The sequence below is a fragment of the Papio anubis genome, chromosome 5 (assembly GCF_008728515.1).
Source record: "Papio anubis isolate 15944 chromosome 5, Panubis1.0, whole genome shotgun sequence".
Taxonomy (NCBI): Eukaryota; Metazoa; Chordata; class Mammalia; order Primates; family Cercopithecidae; genus Papio; species Papio anubis.
Genome location: NC_044980.1, coordinates 160,505,347 through 160,527,899, shown reverse-complemented (window position 1 = coordinate 160,527,899; position 22,553 = coordinate 160,505,347). Strand labels below are relative to the sequence as shown.

The window sequence follows — 22,553 nt, the reverse complement described above, 5'->3', positions numbered from 1 at the left end:
AGGAGAAGGAGTTTCATTAAGTTAAAAATATTGACTTCTTCCTCATCCCAAATCCAGCCCCATGGATGGATCCTTGGGACCAGATGAGTGAGGCTGTCCTGAAGTTTTCATGAGAGGGTATCAATTCTAACCTCCAAGTGGCTGTCAGGACAGATCTATAACACAGAACATCTGCTTTTTGGGTCCTGAATGGTGACTTTAACCTCAAAGTCTGCTAATTCCCATAAAACTTCAGTTATGAGTAATGATATTTAAGGTCTGTTGCCTATAGGGCATGAAATTTACATCGTCCTTTAGTAGAACTAAGGTTTGTCTATCGATCAAGTTTTGCCCTTGGACTGTGCAAATATTGGACATTTGTAGAATTGTTTTCACGTGGAAAGTGTGCTCTATGTCTTATTTAGAGGGAGGTTACAAGGAATTTTGACAGAAAATTAGCATATGTATTATATGGTGTTACTAAGAATCCAGTCATCTGGATACACACATGAGCTCCTTTATGACCAACTTCTTTCTGGCCTCATTGTGAGGATTCACAGAATTTCCCTGAAATGACTGATTTGCTTTTATCTCATGGGGTGTTATGCATCTTCTTTTCCCCATGCTTCTCTTTTTGCTTTGGTTGCTAGGAAGCTTAAAATCAAGTTCTCTATCTTAAATAATGGAATAGGACTTTATACATTTGAGCATATATGTATATCTTCCCCCCTAAATTTTTCCTTTACCTTTATTGTATCATCTAATTATAGCTTAATTTTTTTAAACCAATTGTTGGCTGGGCGTGGTAGCTCATACCAATGATCCTAGCACTTTGGGAGGTGGAGGTGGGTGGGTCATTTGAGGCCAGGAGTTCGAGAGCAGCTTGGCCAGCATAGTGAAAACCCATTTCTACTAAAAATACAAAAATTAGCCGGGTATAGTGGTGTGCACCTGTAATCCCAGCATTTAGGGAGACTGAGGCATGAGAATCACTTGAACCTGGGAGGCAGAGGTTGCAGTGAGCCAAGGTCACGCCATCGTACTCCAGCCTGGATCAACAAGACTTTGTCTCAGAAAAAAAGTAACAATTGTTATAAGCTGTTACATATGAGGGAGGTGCAAAAAAGGAATGAATGAATGAATGAATGAATCTCATTTGTTTTATGATGCATGATAAATTAGACAGGCAACTTATTGATCTTAGGCAACCCCAAAGCCTGCTGATTTTGATATTCTATTTTCATTTAGAATTAACGAAGACATTGCTCTTTTAAAAAGGGTCAAGGCACCCTTCATGTGCTCAGTTACAAACAGAGACTCTCTGATTGGGACAGCTCTTTTGCCAAATAAGCTCTACCAAAATGTCCTGGCTAGGGCATCTTGGTTACTACATTTCTTATGTGTATAGTCTGATGCTACTAATGAGTGTTCAAAGCCCCTTTATTTAAACTTTAAAGAAAACTAAAATCCAATGTTTCACAGGTAGAGGAAAGCCAGTGCTTTTAGAAGATAATGTGGTTGCTTGTATATTTTCTGCATCATATGCTGAGAGCAAACTGCAAACCCTATTCTGATTTGGAAGCTAGTCTCATTCTTCCATCTGCAGGAGCCTCCATTATGCTGCTGCTGGGATCTAGATTTTTTTTTTTTCCAGATGAGTTGTTTCATAGGATTTGAAATTATGCTTCTGTATACAAGAAACATCTCTGGAGTAACCTGCTCTGGCAGAAGGTCAGAACACAGAATGAGCCACTCGCTGGAGCTCAGCTATCTGAAAGAAAATGCTTAAGGGGGAGAGAAACATCACTCCTATAAACATCTCACTAACTGTACCTGGGTATCTGCTTGATTGGCATAGATTGAGGGTTAGAGCAATTTGGCTCCAAAGGTGGCAAGGTTTGAGTACCGTCCAGTAAAGAATGCACTGCTGTCATAGAAAATAATGACACTCAAGCCATAAAGATGAAGCTTTGTTGTTGCTTTGAGGAGTTTTTCATGTTGGGGAAAAACATTTTAGTTCCTGTAGTTTATGTCCCGTTTGTTTCTAAAGAGCAGGTGCTCCGTGGGCAGGAACTGTGTACTGTGACCCTCCTAATGATGGGCTTCACCGACATCAAATAATAACAGCAACTATAAGAGGAGAGCAGGAAATAATGTTTTACTGTCGTGTATCGGCTGATGTGTTGGAAAGTGTTTTATTTCACCTAAGAAAGAGACACAGACCGAAGTAGTACCAGATTCTCAGAACACAGGGTCATTGCCAAGAGACAAATTAAAAAAATTCTGTGTAATTAACCAACTAAACACAACACACCCAAACACACGGCCACTTTGTTTGTGCTGTGACACCTCCTGAAAAATTCAGCCCCTTTCATCAGACTCAATTCAAAACACTCAGACATAGCTCTGCACTTTGCATCTTCCATGTCAAACTCTATTTTCAATCCTTTATATCAAATTTAAATTCATGGCAACTGCATTCAGATCTTGATAGAATCCCCAATTTGCCCTTAAATCCATTCCACAAGAAACACACACACACACACACACAGATGTGAGCACACGCACACTCGAACTTGATTTGCTCTCATTTTAGCTAAGCCAGAGTCCAGAATTTCAAATGACTGCTTGTTGACTGGAGCTTTAACAAACTCTCTGATGATAAGTACCTGCTGAAAACAAGGGTATTGCACAATTGGGTCTTCATCCCCTCAGTTGAAGAAATCATATCAGCACAGCTCCTGTTTGGGATGAAAATGGACCCTTAAATTTTCTGTGGTATTTTCTCCTGTTACTGAAGCTTAAATCGCTATCAGTCTTAAGTGAGCTGAACAAATTGGTGTGAGTGATGAAAAATGGATAAGTTTGACTCTGAACACACAGATCTGTTGTGTCCACCAAAATGAGGTCTTGATTAGGCATAAAGCTGACATAAATATCCTATCAACAAGTTTCAATCTGATACACTGTCCAAAAGAAAGGAAATCACTCACTGCATTATTGCTAAGAAAACATTCCAGATGGCCTCAAGATATGAACTGACCTCTCTTATGGAAATCATCATTTCCCGGGTATCCATATATGCATAAAAGGATATAGTTTTTAAAAGCTCATTTTATCCCTAATAATTGTCTGTTTTTAAAAAGCTATCAGCAGGTGCACCTCATTTCAAAAGCCTCTTGTCCTTCATAATACAATATTCATCACGATTACATAGTATGAAATAAAAAGCAGCAAAACATAAGTGAAGGTAGTTCAATTAAATGCAACATAATCTCTGCAGCAAAAAAAGGGCTCGGTAGCTAAAATCAGGTTCTGATGAAAGTAAAAAGGGAATATATTTCCACATATTTTTAATTATATAGAATTTCCTCAAACATGATTTTTCATAATATATTCCATTAAGTTAACATCATATTTGAAGAAAGAGCATTTTCCGATTTCATTTTAAGCCTGATTTTGAGCAATTACAGTGTCATTGTTCCACGGTAGAAAGGTTGAATTCATTTACTGTGTGGTTATGCTAGTTATGATTGATGTCTCTTCTCCAAATGATAAACCAATCACCCCAATGATGTAATGTCATTTTAAGAGTGCCATAATCACATTTCTCTCAAACTAGAAGCTCTGATGAGTTCTAATAAAGATTTATGGTAGATTAAAGGCCTTCATAATATCAACAATGGATTGCTCATTTGATGAGAGATTTGATTAGGTAATTTTTTTTGAAAAAGAATATGAGTTTACTAAATATATCAGGCCTGGCTATGAAGAAGGGCATGGGCCATCCTAAGTAGCAGTCCATCATTCCATTTCCAGAATGAGTCATCTTAAATGTATTTGAGAGGTCCTCTCTAATTGTAGAGGTTGGGCCCAGTGGTGGGTGGCATATACTCCTGGATGGAGCCTAAACACAATCTCATCAAGACCCACTCTCAGCATGGAAAGCTCTGTGTTGCTTTGGATGGGATATGCTAATGAACCTCATGAGTGGCCAGTTCAGAAGATAACTCCCAACCCTTTAGGTCAGGAGCAATTAATTTTTGCAAATGTCTCTCATTGGGCCATGGATACTTAAACTCCAGTTATTGCCCATTCCTACGTTCAGATGTTCACGTGAACATAACACCAACAGGAGAAATCAAAATAAGTCATGATTATTTCTGGGTCCAGGGCAATTCCACCCAAGATTCAGAGATTGGGAGCTAAGACAGTGGCCACAAAATCTTCAAAAGTGGGACAGGACCTTGGGTCCAGTCTGTTTGTTCTGTGAATGAGAAAATCAAAATAAGAACTATGGATTTAGAGGCAGTATTTATCATAGTACCACACCATCAACTTGTTAAATTCAAGTGAGGTCACAAGTAAAGGGATACAGGAGAGGTCACCCCCCCCAAACACTTCAGACTTGGCAAGACATTCAGTATTGATGTCAAGGGAACACATTGTAATTTCAAAATCATCGAAATAAGCAAGGACTAGAAGTTAAAAGCCAAAACAAACAACAACAACATCAAAAAACCAAAAACCAAAACAAACAAAAAAATCCAGGGGATCTGAGATACACAAAAATTGGGCATGTGAGGGTGTCTAAGGTCACTCAGCTATGCGCAGTATTGTAGTAATACAAAATTCATTGTGCCGGTGTCTCTCTGCGCTTCACCTTTGAGACCAGCATGCTCACACATGCAGCAATGGGGAAATGCCTTCCACTGAAGGAGGCCCAAACCCTGTTATGATAAGCAAAACCTCTTCAATAACTTTGACCTTCTACAATTGTATCTTGAAAATACCATGCCATAAAACAACAAATGCATTTCACCTTGATGCTCCCCACACCACCTTCCCCCAGCCCTTGTTTCAGCATTGTCATTTTGCAGGAGAATCAAGAATGTCACTCACAAAACACCACACATTCAGACACCACAGAGTTTCCTTACCACTGCTGGAGGCTTGCTGGGGCCCTGAGCATGCTCTGAGCAGGTATGAATTGGGGGAGAATTCCTCATCAGGGTTGGTGTCCATGATTTGATGGGAGGTGTTGCTGTCTAGCAATGGCATCTGGCAGCTAACTGGTGGAGGATTATGGGAGCTAGGCAGCTGAGCAGATGGGAGGAGACTAGGCGAGGATGTAGGTGGAATGGGACGACCTGGGAAAGAGGACAGAGGGGTCAAAGGTCAGCAATGAGTGTCATGAGAGCATCCCAAGAAAGTTACATTGAAACCAGCTCACAATACAAATATTAAAAAAAAAAAAAATGAAATGCTCCAGATGTGCTTTTTTTAAAGAGGGTTTGATGTTTCTCCTAAATTCATATTTTAGGTAGTTGCATATTTCAGAAAAAGGACATGAGCAGAAATATCCATGTACACAGCTGAAATGGAATCAGTCCAGAAACCATCCAGTTTCTTTTATCGTCTCTGCTACAGTCCTAATCTAAGTCCTCATTATCTCTCTCTGAGCAACCACCTACTCCCCATTGTCCCAATCCTATCTCCGCAGCAGCCAGAATGAAATTTTAAGGTGAGGAATCAGATTGTATCACTTGCCCGCTTAGCACCCTCCAATGACTTCCCATTACTTGCAGAAAGAAACCCAAACTCCTCATGATGACCTACCTGTCTTGAGCACTCCAGCCCATAGCTGCCTCTCCCACCCCACTCCCATAGTAACCCTTATGACTCTCCACATGGCCCCTTAGTCTCTAGCCAATATGGTCATCTTTATTTCTGTTGCTTGAACACACCAAGCCATTCCACCTTTAGAGTCTTCACACTTCCTGTCCCCTCTATGCAGGACACCACCCCCAACCCCCCACCCCAACACCTTGCCAATATTCATAGTCTCACTTCTTCTCTTCAATCAACCCTTCCATGTTTGTCTCCTTGAAATTTGCCCATCTACATGCTCTAGGCAACTACTCCGCTTACATTTCTTCATAGCCCTTACTGCTCTTTGAATGCAGGCATCTTGTTTATTTTATTCACCCCCTGCATCTCCAATGTCTTCCTAAAGAATAGCATCTGCTGAATGAATGAACAAAAATGAGATACTCTAAAACCAGACTCATTAGTTTGAGGTAGAAGTGGAAGAGTGGTGGAAAGAATGATGCATTGGCATCCCAAAGAGTTGACCAATACCCCCACTCTCTTCATTATGTGGTTTTTGGAACACTATGACTATGGTTTTCGGACAAAGAAAAGCACAGACTCTCTAGCCTTGAGGAGGAGCAGCCAGTCCAGCAGCAGGTGCTCAGTGACATGGAGCTACCCTTGGGTCAAGAAATTGTCCTCCCACACACAGGCTGCTGCATCCTCTCTTTCACATGGTAGGGGAGCTCCTGGCAGCCAAATTGCTAGGTGAGGACAATCACCACCTACACTTTTGCCTGCTTCATCCTTCCATCTTGGGGTCTTTGCAGTTGCTTGCCTGCTGGTTTGCTCATTTGGGAAGTTCAGGAAAATGGGCCAAGAGAAGCAGCCCATGGCATATGTCCTAAATCTGGGGGTGTGGAAGGAAGGACAGAACATTGAGAAAGCAAACTTGAGGACCAGGTGAGTGTCGCAACTCGGGTAAGAAGTATCTGAGACAGAAGAATTGTGTGTTCCTGCTTTTAGATGTACTGCTGATGTAGCGACATCTGCAGACACCTCAAATGAATGTCAATTTTTATTGTCACTTTTATAATTGTATTTTCTGATTTGTTATTCGGTACATTTAATGCTATTTATGGGTTCATTTGGTTCAATAAAATGTATGTGCATTTTGCTAGACCTTGAGGATACAAAAATAAGTAATACACCAACCCTGCCCTCAGAGAGCTGATAGTCTAGTGGGAGACAGGTAAATATGTCATTTCAGTGCCACATGATAAAAAGCAGAATAGTGGCATGTAATGACATGGTGCTGTGGGGGCAGAGAAAAGGGACACTTGTTTCAGCCTGGCCAGGTAGGAGTGGGGGTGTAGAGTCAAATAAGGATTCCTGAGAAAAGTGATGCCTGAGCAAACGTCCAAAGAGGAAAAAAGTGACTTCTGGTGAGAGAAAACAGGATGAATCGCACCAGAGGCATCAAACCCAAGGCCCATTACCCTTTTGAGGATGGGGGTGGCAGTAATAGGAGATGAGATACCCTTAAAACTTAAATGTTAGGGACTCCTGCACAGTAACAGAATAAAAATGGAGACAAATCATTCCTGAAATTGATCAGTTGATAAATGGAGTTTGACTTGAAAAACTCCCTTCTTTCGTGGCTGTTTGGGATTCATATAAAGCATGACTTTCTTGCTGGGTGTTCTGGAAATGTAGACTGAACACATTGGAGTTTCATCAGAATCAATGCTAATGTTTAATCAATACATCACCCACCCCAGGTCTCCTTCTAAGCAAAATAACTATCATTATCATTAATAATTTAACTGCTGATGTTTCTTACACAATAACTATCTGCCACTTACTGTGCTAGTTCCTTTATATGTATTATCTCATTTAATCCTCAAAACAATCCCTTGAGGTTAGAATTATTATATAGTCCCATAACATGAAATAACACATTCCCATTTTATACATGAGGAAACTGAGACACAGAGAGGTTAAACTGCACAGCTAGTTAAGCAGCAGAGGCCAGGATGCAAACTTGTGTCTAACTATTTCAAAGTTCACCCTCTAACCACTCTACGTGATGCTTGCCCACACAGCAGCATGGTGAGAAAAAAGGGAAGAAGTGACATAAAAGAAGGAGAGTGATTTACGGCAGATCATGTTTCCGGGTTCCCATCTCCCAATCCCAAGGGACTCTTCCAATTTCAAATAAGAAACATTTCTTTGAATAACCATTTACAGCACCTATCATCCAACAGAGTTCAAAGTTTTTCTTGTCATTTTGTTATAAAGTTCAAAGCGGCTCCTTCATAGCAATGTTACCCTCTGCCTTCTTCAAGGCTCCTGAACTCAGAGGAATCCTAACCAAGGCACTGTGAAGTTGGTGTTGACGTCCACTTAGCAGCGAGGCTCTGGTAGGAACAGATTTTAACTCACAATCAATAGGCTTTAAAGTTTGTGTTATTGAGGCATATCTGAAACTGCATGTTGAAGAACAAGGATGACTGGAAGCCAATTTTTAAATTCCTTTGAGTGACTGAGGTGGAACTGAAGTTCAAGTGCAATTTTCCAGGAGCCTGATACGATAGTTGTGTGAAATCATTCTTTACATGAACTTTTTGAAATTTTGTTCAGCATGAATTCGTTTCATATAGTACAGACAGAGCTGCTTTTTAATTTATACAAATACAGACAATAGAAGAGCAGTCATAACACAATGAAAGTATTGGGGTTACTACAGTGTATTGAGAATACACATCACAGAATTGTCTGATTCCTGTTATTTTTCTGCCCACGTTAAGCCCATGTTTTGGGAGCTCCTTCAACTCTGCTTGCTGGTACCTACCATTCCATTCCATTCATGTTCTTTCTTTCCTTCCTTCCCTTCCTTCCTTCCTTCCTTCCTTCTTTCCTTCCTTCCTTCCTTCCTTCCTTCCTTCCTTCCTTCCTTCCTTCCTTCCTTCCTTCCTTCCTTCCTTCCTTCCTTCCTTCCTTCCTTCTTTCCTTCCTTCCTTCCCTTCCTTCCTTCCTTCTCCCTCCTTCCTTCCTTCCTTCCTTCCCTTTCTCCTCTTTCTTTCTTTCTTTTCTTTCTTTCTTTCTTTCTTTCTTTCTTTCTTTCTTTCTTTCCTCTCCTTCCTTCCTTCAGCCTTCCCTCCCTCCCTCCCTCCCTCCTTTCTTTTCTTTCTTTCATTTTAACCTTTCTTTCTTTCTTTCTTTCTTTCTTTCTTTCTTTCTTTCTTTCTCTCTCTCTCTCTCTCTCCTTCCTTCCCTTCCTTCCTTCCTTCCTTCCTTCCTTCCTTCCTTCCTTCCTTTCTTTCTTTCTTTCTTTCTTTCTTTCTTTCTTTCTTTCTTTCTTTCTTTCTTTCTTTCTTTCTTTCTTTCTTTCTTTCTTTCTTTCTTTCTTTCTTTTCTTTTTTCTTTCTTTCAACATGGTCTTGCTTGTTGGCCTGGGTCTCGGTGGTGATCTCGACTCACTGCAACCTCTGCCTCCTGGGCTCAAGTGATCCTCCCACCTCAGTCCCTACAAGTAGCTGGGATTACAGATGCAAGCCACTATGCCTATCTAATTTTTGTATTTTTTGTATAGAAGGAGTTTCACTATGCTGCCCAGGCTGGTCTTGAACTCCTGAGCTCAAGCATCCACCTGACTCAGCCTCTCAAAGTGCTAGGATTACAGGTGTGAACTACCACGCCAGCCCTGGTATGCTGTTTTCTGTCTGCTATGTCATTTGCTAGTTTTGTTCACTTATGCTACATTTCTCCCCCCGACTATTCCAACTGACAGAGACCATCTGTACAGACACAAACAGGTTCCAAAGTACGGGGAGGAAACTGAAACTTCCACAGGCTCACTTTATAAATCGTGATTTCTTACAGAAATGCTTAGTGTGGCATGGGCAGGTAACCAGGTGATAGGCATTCACCTGGTTCCCACTCTATGTACTACAGAAGCCCCTTGACTCTCCAACTATGTTGAAAGTTCCATTTTGAATGAGTATAGTCTCCAGCAAATGCACAGAAAACCAAGTTCAACTGATCTGTTAAAAAACAAAAGGAAACAGGCAAAGGCAGCAATATGTCTTTCATTAAACTCATATGGTCTTGTGTATGTGTGGGTGTGTGTGTACGTGTTTTCCAAGATCCCCATGTAAATCAAAGTCAAACTAATTATCTGTGTGATTGGATTAACCATGACCTTAAACATGGGGACTAATCCAACTTTTTCTAATTTATCCATTTCCAAATGAATACAATTTAGTGATAGTTTGAACTCATGATTTTTTTTTTTTTTTTTTTCTGATTAACGTACCGATAGCCGGTTTTGTGCTAACTCTGATAGATTGGTAGTGGCTATGTGGAATGTTGTGTTGAGAAGGACTGTGAGGATGTCCTGGATTCAGTGGGAAACAGTGAAATCATCAATTAGAAATTTCATGGACGCAGAGTGGGGAGAGGTAGCAGATCACAGTGCTTATTTGACAACCATGCTCCAGGTCCTCACTCATCACCCATTTCAGTTATACCTGAAAACTTTATCCTACACAACCTGTGGTTGAAACCATAGTGCTCTAACTCCCATTGTCTTAATTACAGAACTATTTTCCTCTTTAAGTTAATTTGGATCCTGACTTAGTTCCCCAAGACCAAAGGACTACCATTCTCCTCTCCATCTCCAAAGCAGTAAATATTATTAGTGAAATTGCTGCTCTGCCCAACCCTTTTTAATATATTCACTAATTTATGACAGAGGGCATGTTGCAGATCAATTCCCAAAATTCACTTAAAACAACGGGTTCTTTTTTATTCAACAGATTAATGGCAAGCAGACATTAGAATGTTCTGTGTAGGCAATGCATAATTGATTTATGTAGTGATGAGATGTCAGGATATTTGATGAAGCAAAGAGACATGCTCAGATAACAGTAACAAAAAAGGTACTAGGAATAATTGTATCCAAAATAATAAGTTCAATGACCTCATTACCACTTATATATATATGATCTTGCTTTACTCTAAGAACTGAGCTAAGTACTAAGTATTCTACACATATACGTATATATACATTCTTTTACATTCACTACTTTCCTTTGAACGTAGTAAGATTATCTTCCCCATTTACAGGTAAGGACACTGAGGCTTAGTTAAACCGACTTTCCTAACATCATGCTGTTAGCAGGCAGCACAGCTGGGATTTGAACCCAGGTCATCTGACTCCAAAGCCCAAGCCTTGAGTAGTCCATTTGACTATGTTCCACATTAGACAAAAGTGCTAACAAATGAATAAGATGTGAATCCCAAACTCATGAGTCCTTTTCTGGAATGCACAATAGAAGTCATCCCAGAGGAGGTAATTAATCCTGGGCAGAAACAAGGTTCTTCCTGGAAATAACCATGGTGCCCCACTCACACAGAAAAAAATAATTTGTAAGGAGAGAAAAAAGAACTTGAGTCAAAACTTAAAAATCCTCTGTGACTTCAAGAACTTAGTAAAAACATGGTTTTTGTGTTAAAGTTGAGTACTGCAAAAGGACTTACATTTAAGCAAGAGGATTTAAACAGTTGTCCTAATGATATTTCTTAATACCTGCTATTTATTCAGATGCTTGACTAAAGTATCTACTTTTCTCTAACTCTTTGGGGTTTTTGAAGCCCCTATGTTTGAAGGGGTCAAAAAGTGAGAAAAATTTACGTTATTTCTATGCAAATAAAAATATTTTCAATATCTGAGATATTGCTTTTGTTTGCATTTAATGATTTTTTAAAATGTGGTTCTCCTTGCCATTAAGACCCATAAGAATATTTTTCAGGAAAGTGCATCAGGTTTTTCAAGGTCTGCGTAGTTCTGCATGTGCAGCTTTCAGAGGGCTATGTGACAAGATATTCTTCACCAAGGCTTCACCATGGGCTTCGAGAGAGCACTGGGGCATGGCAGCCAGGCCTACTACTGCAGAAGCTGCAAGCTGCCCTGATAACAATGCGGGCTAGACTCTCTGTCTCCAGCTCATCGCATTCACCACCACTGGAAAGGTGGGTTAAGCCACAGTACATTTATCTGTTCAGCCTATTTGATGTGCTGAACACTAGCCTCAGTGATTTTGCTTACGCCCCTTCCACACTTACCACCCACATTGTCAGTTGTTCAACAAGTATAGAGACTCCGGGGCGTGAATAACATACCCAAAGGTAAGAACCAAGATTCGAACTCAGGTTTGTGTATTGCCATAAACTACAATGGGCTATTCCTTAACCTAGAGTCGCCTTACACTCAAGTTCACCTGTGAGTTGGTTTCATCAAGCAAACCCAACCCATTCTCATTTTGTACCCTGCTCCAAATGAAACCCTGGGCTCCAACAGATGTAATACCTAATTGTCTTTTACAAATGTTTATTTCTCCCCTCATACCTGCCTTTTTTCTGTCTCTATGCTGTGTAATTCATCCCCAACTTTGTAGCCCATCCAGTTTTCTTCCTCCAAAGCCCAAGGGAGGAATGGAGAGAGCACAGACTTCAGAGTCCGGCAGACTGAGCCCTTCCACTTACTCTATTACTTGGGAGTCTGAGCAACTCAGTTCACCTCTCTGAGCCTCTCTGATGATATTAACACCTACTCTACATGTTGTTGTGAAGGGTGGAGATGTTATATGTAGAGCCCATAGAACAGTGTTGGACAGACAGTAGGGACGAGGGACCCAGATGGAGCTAATGAGACTTTTAGCACCTGCTGTGTATACATGACTATACCATAGGTAGGGAGACTGTAGTATCGATCATTATTGCAGAATGCGAAATGAACCCTAACAAATACAGCATCTGAATTTTTTTCTTTTTTTTTTTTTTTGAGACAGAATCTCACTCTCTGTCACTCAGGCTGGAGTGCAGTTGTGCAATCTTGGCTACTGCAATTTCCACCTCATGGGTTCAAGTGATTCTCATGCCTCAGCCTCCTGAGTAGCTGGGATTACAGGCACACACCATTACGCCCGGCTAATATTTGTATTTTTTAGTAGAGACAGGGTTTCAGCGTGTTGGCCAGGCTGGTCTTGAACTCCTAACCTCAGGTGATCTGCCCACCTCAGCCTCCCAAAGTGCTAAGATTACAGACATAAGCCACCACAACTGGTCAGCATCTTAAAATTGAAATACAGATATATATTATGTATTTATATTTTACCTATATTTATATTTTATATTTACATAATATTATGTATTTACATAAATCTACCTACCTACCTTCTATATTTCTGATAGCAGGCTGCTAATATTTAGTGCTAATGTTAGACTAGCTCAGTCATTCTCCACTGGGGCAATCCTGCTCCCCAGGAGACATTTGGCAATGTCTGGGAACTTTTTGGTTGGGGTGCTACTGGCATCTGGTGGGTAGGGACAGGGGTGCTGCTAAATATCCTATAATGTACAGGACAATTTCCCACAACAAAGAATTATCCAGCCCCAAATATTGATAGTATTGAGGTTGAGAAATCCTGGGTTACCACGTGTGATGGCTTTAGATAAGTATACTTTATGTTACATGATTAATTTTTAAGTTGCTCTTTTTTCCAGTTTATAAGCATTGGGCAGATATTAGAAGTGAAACATTTGATTCAGTCAGTCTTTTTCCCCCACCCAAGAAAACACCACAAAAATTAACTTAATGTACCATTGGGGAATTTAAGTCAGAAAGAGGCAAAATTTCCTCAAAGCAAGTCTAATTGTCACTGGGGGAAGTTACAGCATGGTTTTCCCCAGAGGTGAGAGAGATCTGTTTGACAAGAGAGGGTTGGGTAGTCTTTATGGAGGCAGGAGATTCAGAGGAGAATGTTCCACCTCAGTTTTAGGTTATTTAACCTCACCTGAGGAATTTTCATTATGACCTCTTATGTCTTCTCAATGAGGCGATATCAGCCTGACTGGCTTTGTTCTATTCCACATCATCTGGCTTGAAGTTTTTATTTTTACAGTGGAAGACCTAATTGCCCTCTTCACTCACACTTCACTGAACCCACGAAAGCCCAGTTAAGCATTTTCTTGAAAACAAATCGTTTTCAGATGGCCCTGGCAAAACTATCCCAATTGTGAACAAGCTCTTATGCATAATTTATTGGAAGGGTGGCATGCTGTTGGACCTGCCCCAGTTAAAGGGCCTCTTGCAGGAGGAGCTCAAGCATGAACTGTCTTCACAGTTTGAGACCCTATGCATTTGGGTGTCATTACTCTATCTCACCGACAACATGCATGTTTATATATCACATCTTTCTGGCAGCATTGCACTTCAGAAGGTGTCAAATATAGATGAGGCTATAGATGGAGAGTAGAGTCTGTTTTTAAAATAATTTCTATAATTTTCTAATGCTAGCCCTTTCATCTTCATGAGGTGAAATGCGGTGTTTCTTTGCAGCTTCCTCTTGCGAAGACACAAACCCACTTTACATGCAGTGACACAACTGTTTACCAAAAGGCAATGTATCCTCAAATACCTTCTGACCAGAAATTTCTAATCGCTTGACACATGCAGCTTAATTACATCTCCCAGATCCTCTCAAAGGGAAAACCATTATTATGTTGGTCATGTGTAGTTGTCCAGACTGATGCTGTCCAGCAGACCTTATTGTGATGATGGGCGTGTTCTATATCCATAGTGTTTAGTACATGTGGCTACTGGACACTTGAAATGTGGCTAGTACAACTGAAAAATGGAATTTTTAATTGTATTAAGTTTTAGTGACATTCAGATAGCCACATCCAGCTAGTGGCTACCATATTGGACAGCATAGTCTAGACTATGGTTCTACCTTTCCAGTTACTGGTATCCTTCACTGTGTTCCTTCCCTTCATACAAAAGCCAACATCTTTCTGAATGCACAAATTTGCTCAGGTCATGTTCCTTCTCTCAACTTTCCCAAGACATTCCATTGCCTATAGTATAGTTTAAACTCTGTTATCTTGTGCCAGACTCCCTCATTCCCTATGCTCTAAACATGCCAAAACAACTGTCCTGTTGAATATGAATCATTCCCTTCTCCTATCTCTCCCCGTGCATGGAAGGTGCTCTCTCTTTGTTGGCAAATACATTTTTCTTTTGAGATGGAGTCTCACTGTGTCACCCAGGCTGGAGTGCAGTGGTGTCATCTCGGTTCATTGCAACCTCTGCCTCATGGGTTCAACTGATTCTCGTGCCTCAGCCTCCTGCGTAGCTAGGATTATAGGCATGCACCACCACATCCAGATAATTTTTGTATTTTTGTAGAGATGAAGTTTGACCATGTTGGCCAGGCTGGTCTCAAACTCCTGACCTCAGGTGATCCACCCACCTCAGTCTCCCAGAGTCCTGGGATTACAGGCGTGAGCCACCATGCCCGGCTGGCAAAGACCTTCTAGAGACCTTTTGAAGATTTTCTAAAGACTCATCATCTCCAGAACTACCTTCTTTAGAAGTATTTTCTGATCACCTCACTCACTGGTACCCAGGACATACTTTCATCATTGCTTTTATTACATGTTAGCCTATGTATTTGCCTAAATGTTTGGCTCATTCATGGGACTATGAGTGACTTTGGGTAGAGATTGTACACTATACACATCTTTGTATCCTAGCGCCCAGTACAGAGCCTGTACATAATAAATAACACTATGATTGGTTGATTATAACAATTTACTCCACCAACATGTGTGGATGTATATCAACTACTCATAGCATTCACTTCACTGTTGGCTGCTATGGCTGTTGTCTTAGGTTTTGGGTGTCTCTCTCAGTGTGTAAGTATTTTGCTAAGAAGAGTTGATTTTGAATTTAAATGTATGGTTTTTTTTGTTAGTCAAGTGGCCTAGAATATTAAGCCGCTACTTCACTTGGTGCTCAAATGAAGCCACACCAGTCTGTCACAACCTTGGAGGAAAAACTGACTGTTAAATTTATTAAGAGACAATGTGTCAGTCTCCAAGAGAAGCAAGGGATTTTCAGGCATGGTAGTGTGACCACATTTTTTGGTTAATTTTCAAAATTTAGAATGCAACCGTTGTATAAAATTTGATTCCAGGCTGGGCATGGTGGCTCACGACTGTAATCTCAGCACTTTGGGAGGCCAAGGCAGGAGGATAACTTAAGCCTAGGAGTTTGAAACTGTCCTGGGCAACATGGCAAAACCCCATCTCTATAAAAAATATAAAAATTAGCCAGTCTTGGTGCTGTGCACCTGTGCTCCCAGTTACTTGGGGGACTGAGGTGGGAAGACTGCTCGAGCCCAGGAGGCCAAGGCTGTAGTGAACCCTGATTGTGCCACCCTGGCCTGGACTGCAGAGCAAAACTACATAAAAAAAAAAAAAAAAAGAGAGAGAGAGAGAGAGAGAAATTTGATTCCACTCTAATTACGAAAGCTTCTCACATTCAGGAGCTACTTGGGAGATGTAACCCAAGACAATCCAACAATTTCAGATGAAGGTGCTAAACTATGTGGGCAATGCTGTCACTTACTGAGTTGTCTGTCTGTGCTGAGTAATATGCAGAAGATACATTGAGCTGTTTTCTTGCCCTCCTAGAATCTATTTTGTAAGAGCTTAGTTGGGGAAGGGGGGGAACTGCTAGAGAAAGATTAAAAGGAACTGTATGCCGATGCTGAAACAATTTTCAAAAGGCTCCCTTAGAGAACATATGTTCCATGATGCAAAGGAATTCATCTTACTCATTTTTATGTTCACTTCTTGTGGTTCCTGGTATATAGAAACAATAATATTGCCAATTGCTCAGACTGACTGAGCTCTTATGATGTACCAGGTATTATTTCCAAGCCCTTTACATATATTATTGTATTTAATCTCACACAAACCCTTTGGGAGTAGGTTGTACAATCTTATTCCCATTTTAAAGATGAAGAAAGTGAACTACAGAAGGGATAAGTTCGTTGGGAAGAAGAGTTTGAACCTAGGTATGCTGGTTTTAGACCTCATACCACACTGCACAGATAATTTAATTAGGTTTTATCATAACAACGTACCAAGTGCTGACGTAACAATGTGATTGACATTGAAACAGATTGAAGGTCAAATCTTGATTCTGCCACTGATTCTCTGGGAGACCTTGGGAAAGTCATCTAACTTTTCTGTGTTCAACTACTAGATAAGTGAAATGTGTGGAAATATACTTCACTAGTTTTAAATGTATTAAAGGAGACACTTCTATAAACTTTCTGAATTAAATGGCATGTGTTATTATCATGCATTACAAAAGGTAAGAGATAGGTGTTCTATTCCCCTTACAGGACTTTTTGAGGATTAAATAATAACATAGATGAAAGTGCATTGCAAATGGTGAAGTACTCTGCAAATGGTAATTGTTTTCATTCTCATTATTGGAAGCTTTCCTTTTCAAAGGCTTTGTCTGCAGATAGCAAACAGTTCTCAACTGTAAATCTGTGTTTTGCTATGTGCTTTAGGGACCACAAAGATAAAACATGCACTCTAGGCAGCAGATGCTCAAACTATTTCATCTCTATGCTGCCCACGCTCACAGTACCCCACCCGTTCCTCATTGAATGGTCCTTGATAAGATGCTAAAGATTAGATGCCTTGGGATTCTACCCACCAGTAGCCAATATAAAGCATGGAAAGCTCCCCTCAAAGACATATAAATGTTGTGAAATTAGAATTGAAAATGTAAATGAGAGGAGGACTAGGTCTGGGTTGTTAGGAAGATGTCAGGGCACGGATAACATATGCATTGATTTATACCCTCCCTGAACAATTGTTTGAACATCACTGCCTTGTATCTGAAAAATCCCCACTAGTGTACAATTAGGAAGAGTACTGGGCTAGGAGTTAGGGTTCTTTATTGTGGCTACCTAGTTGCTAGCTACTTGTCACAACAAACTTCTTATGTTCTGTAGGCCTCAGTCAACACACGCAATTTTATTGTACCATGACATAATGGCACCCGTATTTTTAAAATATTTATTTATTTAGAGACAGCGTCTCGCTGTGTCATCCAGGTTGGAGCGTAGTGGCACAGTCTCAGCTCACTGCAACCTCTGCCTCCCAGGTTCAAACAATTCTCCTGCCTGAGTCTCCCAAGTAGCTGGGATTACAGGTGCCCACCACCACACCTGGCTAGTATTTTTGGATTTTTAGTAGAGATGGGGTTTCACCATGTTGTCCAGACTGGTCTCAAACTCCTGACCTCAGGCAATTCACCTGCCTCAGCCTCCCAGAGTGTTGGGATTACAGGCATGAGTCACTGCACCCGGCCAGCATCCGTACTTTAAAGAAATGTGATGACATTGTCTCAGTCACAAGAGGGCCCATATTGCCATGGAAGAAACTAATATTTACTAACATTTCTTGAGCACTCACAAATGTTTTAGGCAGTACGTTTAGCACATCATAGTTTGTAATTTACAAAATCCTTCCAACAATACTATCTAGCAGTCACTATTATTATTCCTATTTTACAGATGAGCAAACTGTCTTGAAGAGATCATGGGACTTGACAAAGGTTATACAGTAGGTAATGGGCAAAGCCAAGATACGAACTCAGAGCTCTCTAGTTAAGCATTGTATGACTACATAGAGTTATTGCAATGCTGGAGATGCAAAGAGAGAAGAGTAATTTTAACTAGGGTAGGGCAGGAAGGCTGACTGGAAATGGTAGCAGTGTCAAGATGACTAGACAATCTGCAGCAAGTTCTCTTCTTCAGCTTTGAATGTCTAAATATTATTCTATTCTCATGACAAGTATGGAGATCAACAATTGGGTCAAGGTTCCATGTGAGTTGTGTCCTAGCAGAAATTCACAGCCTGAACTGCATCTTCCCCACCTTCTCCAAGCGTGGCTTACTTTTTTCATCAAGGTCAGAATGAACCTCCAAATATCTCTCTTCAGGCCCCGCAGAGGCAGGTGCTTGCAAGGTACTGTTCTCTGAAGACTCACTTAGGACACTCTCTGGGGAAAACTATGCATCAAGGCAGACAGCTGAAGGCATCAGAAAAATGGCCTTGGGGCACAAAGGAGCATGAAGGGAGAAAACAAGGAGGATGTTTTAACTTTACACTGGGAGAGTGATGATCATGTTGCCTATATACATGAGCCACATGGCTACTCAGCCTCAGGATTGGGTGCAAAGTGACTAATTTTTGTCTGAAATAGCACATTGCTTAGTTATGGCTAAAAATATGTGGATGGAGAGATGTTTTGGGAATTTCCATGATACACAGCTTAGTGGTCTGCTGGATAATGAAGATGTTTTAGTTCAGCTCACAAGAATTTGCTGTTGTGTGTGTGTGTGTGTGTATGCATAAATGCATGTATATATGCATGCACACACACACACTCTCTAAATTGACTAGAGTCAGCAAAATTAATACACATCCACAGGGCACTGTTGGCCAAGTCTCTAGTTTCATAAATAATGCCTTCCTCACCTTTTACAAGCCTATTTGAAGACCTGCAGTGCATCCTGGCTACAATTCAAAGCCCATCTAATGAAAATACCTCCACTGTCAGCAATGTTAATGTCACTTTAAAGAGTGTGAAATGTTGCTAAATGTGTCAGGAAACAATTAGATAACATAAGAGGCATGTTTTCTCAGTGCACAGAGAAATATATTATGCAGGCAGAAGATAAACACAAAGTTTTCTGAGCTCCAGCATATTCAGCACTCTCCCTCGCTCTCTTTTTAATCCAACAGAGAAATTGTTTGGCAAGAGTAAGCCCTGTTTCAAATACTTGGAGAAGGGAGAAAGGCTTGCTTTGCCTCTGACTGCTGTCGCTTGAGCCCTGTGCTATCAGGCTCAGCGAGATACAAATAGTCTTCCACTCAAATTAAATGTGTGCCCTTCTAATTAGCATTATAAATATAGGTTTCTCTGAGCCAGAGTTGATAAAATTACAGTGTTGAGCTGGAAAGGAACCGGCAGCTCTTCCATGCTGACACAATGGCCACAGCGTTTGCACGGCTAGAACAATGTCCCCAGAGCCTGTCCCATCTTCATAGGTCAGCCTGGGAAAGGAAGGTAAATGCCAAGCGGGCTGACATTAGGACGGGCACCCGGCCCCAGATGCAATCTGTTCTTTGCATGTGACGATGTAAGGCTTGGCGCTTAGGCTCTGGGGAGAGCAGTTCTTACTGCAAAGCTTCTTTGTAGAGGTTTGTCATTTCCACCACCTATGGGGCTCCAAATGGTGCCCGAAAACCACCCGCAAGGCTGACTAACAGATTTTTCCCTGGTCTCCACACCCAGCACCGCTCTCCGTGGTACTGAAACAGTACTGTACACTAGGAAATGGTTGGTTCTTTCTCCTTCCGCCCCCTACAACCCTGAGAGGCCTCTGCTCACTTTCTTGAGAACGTTTTGCATTAGATGAGAAAATCTATGGAGAAGAGAGAAAAAGGAGGGAAGAAGTAAATAAAGAGAGATGTGGGCGGAGACCCTGAAATAGACATAGCCAAGTGAGTGATTGCCAGGGGTGAAAATGAGAACGGATTTATTTTGACATTGTTTTCAAATAATTATAGTTGCCAGGAAAGAAGCCACTACGAACCAGGGTAGAAATGCTGAAAGACTTGAAGTGAGTGAGGAGTTTGCATGTCAGGTGATACAATGATGTGCCATGTCAGACATGAACAAACATGTTCATGTGGCCAACTTGTGAAATCCATCATGGTAGAAGTGATGTGACAGAAATGTCAGCATTGGTTCACACATGCAAAAATGCCCAGCTTCTTTCTCTTCTTGTGAAGACTTGCCACATGGTACAGATGCAGAACAAAGACTGTTGTGGCTCTTAGCTCACATTTTCTTCCTGGTCTCTGCAGTTCTGACATGCTAAAAAAGCATTAGAAGATGGGGCTTGGGTTGACCTGCTGTGTCTTGCTTTTTCTATGCTTCTGTTTAGAATTGTTTTATAGTTGATAGCTCTGTCCCTGAGATTAGCAAAAGTCATAGAATGATCTAGATGAAGTCAAAGAAAGTTACGGAGAAAGTCCATTGAATGTTAGGTGTAGAGAGAACCTTAGATAATATCCCTGACCAACCACTTCACTTTGCTGATGACAAAACTGTAATTCAGAAAGAGAACGTGGCTTTTTCTGGACCACACAGTAAGTTAGTAACCTGAGTCTAAGGCTCTATTTATTAGGTAACACTGCTCTCCAGTACTTAAGTTTGGGGATGAGCAGAAAACCCAAAATTCAAATAAGGATGAAGAAAATCTGCCTTCACAGAAAATCATATAAATGGACTATAAATCTACAATTTTAAAGCAGTATGTGTAAAATAATTACTCTGCTCCCCTCCCCCTAATAGAACCAACCCACATATGACATCCCTTCCCTCCTTCCTCCCTCCCTTTTCTCCTTCCTTCCTTCCTTCCTTCCTTTCTTTTCTTTCTTTCTTTCTTTCTTTCTTTCTTTCTTTCTTTCTTTCTTTCTTTCTTTCTTTCTTTCTTTCTTTCTTTCTTTCTTTCTCTTTCTTTCTTTCCTTTCTTTCTCTTTCTTTCTTTCTTTTTCTTTTCTTTTCTTTTTCTCTTTCTTTCTCTTTCTCTCTTTCCCTCCCTCCCTTTCTTCCTTCCTTCCTTCCTCTCTTTCTTCCTTCCTTCCTCTCTTCCTTCCTTCCTTCCTTCCTCTCTTTCTTCCTTCCTCCTTCCATCTTTTCGACACATATTCTTTGAGCGTTTAGTACATATCAGGCTTTATTAGAACCCCCTAATAGAACCAATCCACATATGACATTAGACTGTCATCTTCCAAACTATGATCTTTGAAATATTGGGTTTTCTCAAGATAAAACATGTCCCAGGAAAGAAGGGCTCCATGAACAAATAGTTTATGCAGTACGAGATGGTATGGGAAGCATGTCCAGATCATAGGAAAGAGAGACACAATGTACTGTATGCCTGTATGAATACGTCTGAATTGGTTGGTCTATTCTATTCTGTGCTGACCTCTTAAGAGCCTAGTTGAGGCACTGAGCTGCCTAGGGTAAGAAATTCAGATTGATGTGTGTACTAGAAATGATTTAATAGACTCGAGGCCCTGCAGTTCTTAACCCTGGAAGAGAGGTAAAGGACGTCGTAGCAACCCTCAAATAATTTAGCCATGTCCTATGAAAAAACAGAATGGACTTTTATAAGCTGGTTTGGAAAGAAACCAAGAGAAAGAGCTAAATTCAGCTTGATAAATCTTGCATATATCTATACCTCTCCTTTATACCTGTTCCACCTGGTATCATGGTTTCTTTGGCATGTTCTGTATCATTCTTGCTAATGTAATCTATTCTTTCATTCATTCAATCAACACACATGTATTGAAAAACTACCACCTTTCAGATTCTCTCCCAGGCCAGGGCACGGCTCTAGGTAGTTGCGGAATCTGCATTGTTTTTAATCTTTCCATATCTCAAAGCTCCTAACAAAATACCTGTGCACAGAAAGTGATTAATAAATATTTGTTGACAAAAATGGATAAACATGCAAAGATATTTTTAACAATAGTTGTTGAACAACATCAGAATCAGCACTCTTGCAAAGTAACAAGCTCCTCATCCCAGAAATTATTTCAGCAGTCTTGAATGGCTCTTGTCAGCAAGGTTGTAGAAAATGTTGGCATTCAGTGGGAAGTAGGATTGTAGGCCCTTTAAATTCAGTTCCAGTCCTAAATCCCCATAATTTTGTGAACATTCCTCTCACAGCCCCGTGGGGAAAAGGAGACAGAGGATTATGTATAAGATGTCTCAAAAATAAGCAGTCTGCCCAGATATTCACCCTGCCCCACCAGAAGTCAGAGACATTTGCTTTTCTGCATTCCACATATCTGAAAAATTTCAATTCCCAGCTGAAAATCGACATCCACATAGATTCATGCATCCTTAAAGGACTTAACTTTATTTAAAGGAAACATGTCACTGTGTTGAAGCTTAAGCTCAAGTTAATTATAACAAGTGTAATATTTGGCCAACCTTAGTTTCATGATTCAACATTCCCGCTTGA

At 40.6% G+C, this 22,553-nt stretch overlaps 1 protein-coding gene across 6 annotated transcripts in view; it reads right to left on the bottom strand.

The window, feature by feature from the left end:
• The window catches only part of TENM2 (teneurin transmembrane protein 2), a 1,283,414-nt gene that overhangs the window by 384,028 nt on the left and 876,833 nt on the right, over positions 1-22,553 (bottom strand). For all 6 annotated transcript variants that reach the window (XM_003900492.5, XM_021940242.2, XM_021940246.2 and 3 more), the window contains one exon: positions 4,920-5,129. In XM_003900492.5, the coding sequence (XP_003900541.5) occupies positions 4,920-5,129 (210 nt within the window). The remainder of the gene's footprint in view (positions 1-4,919; positions 5,130-22,553) is intronic.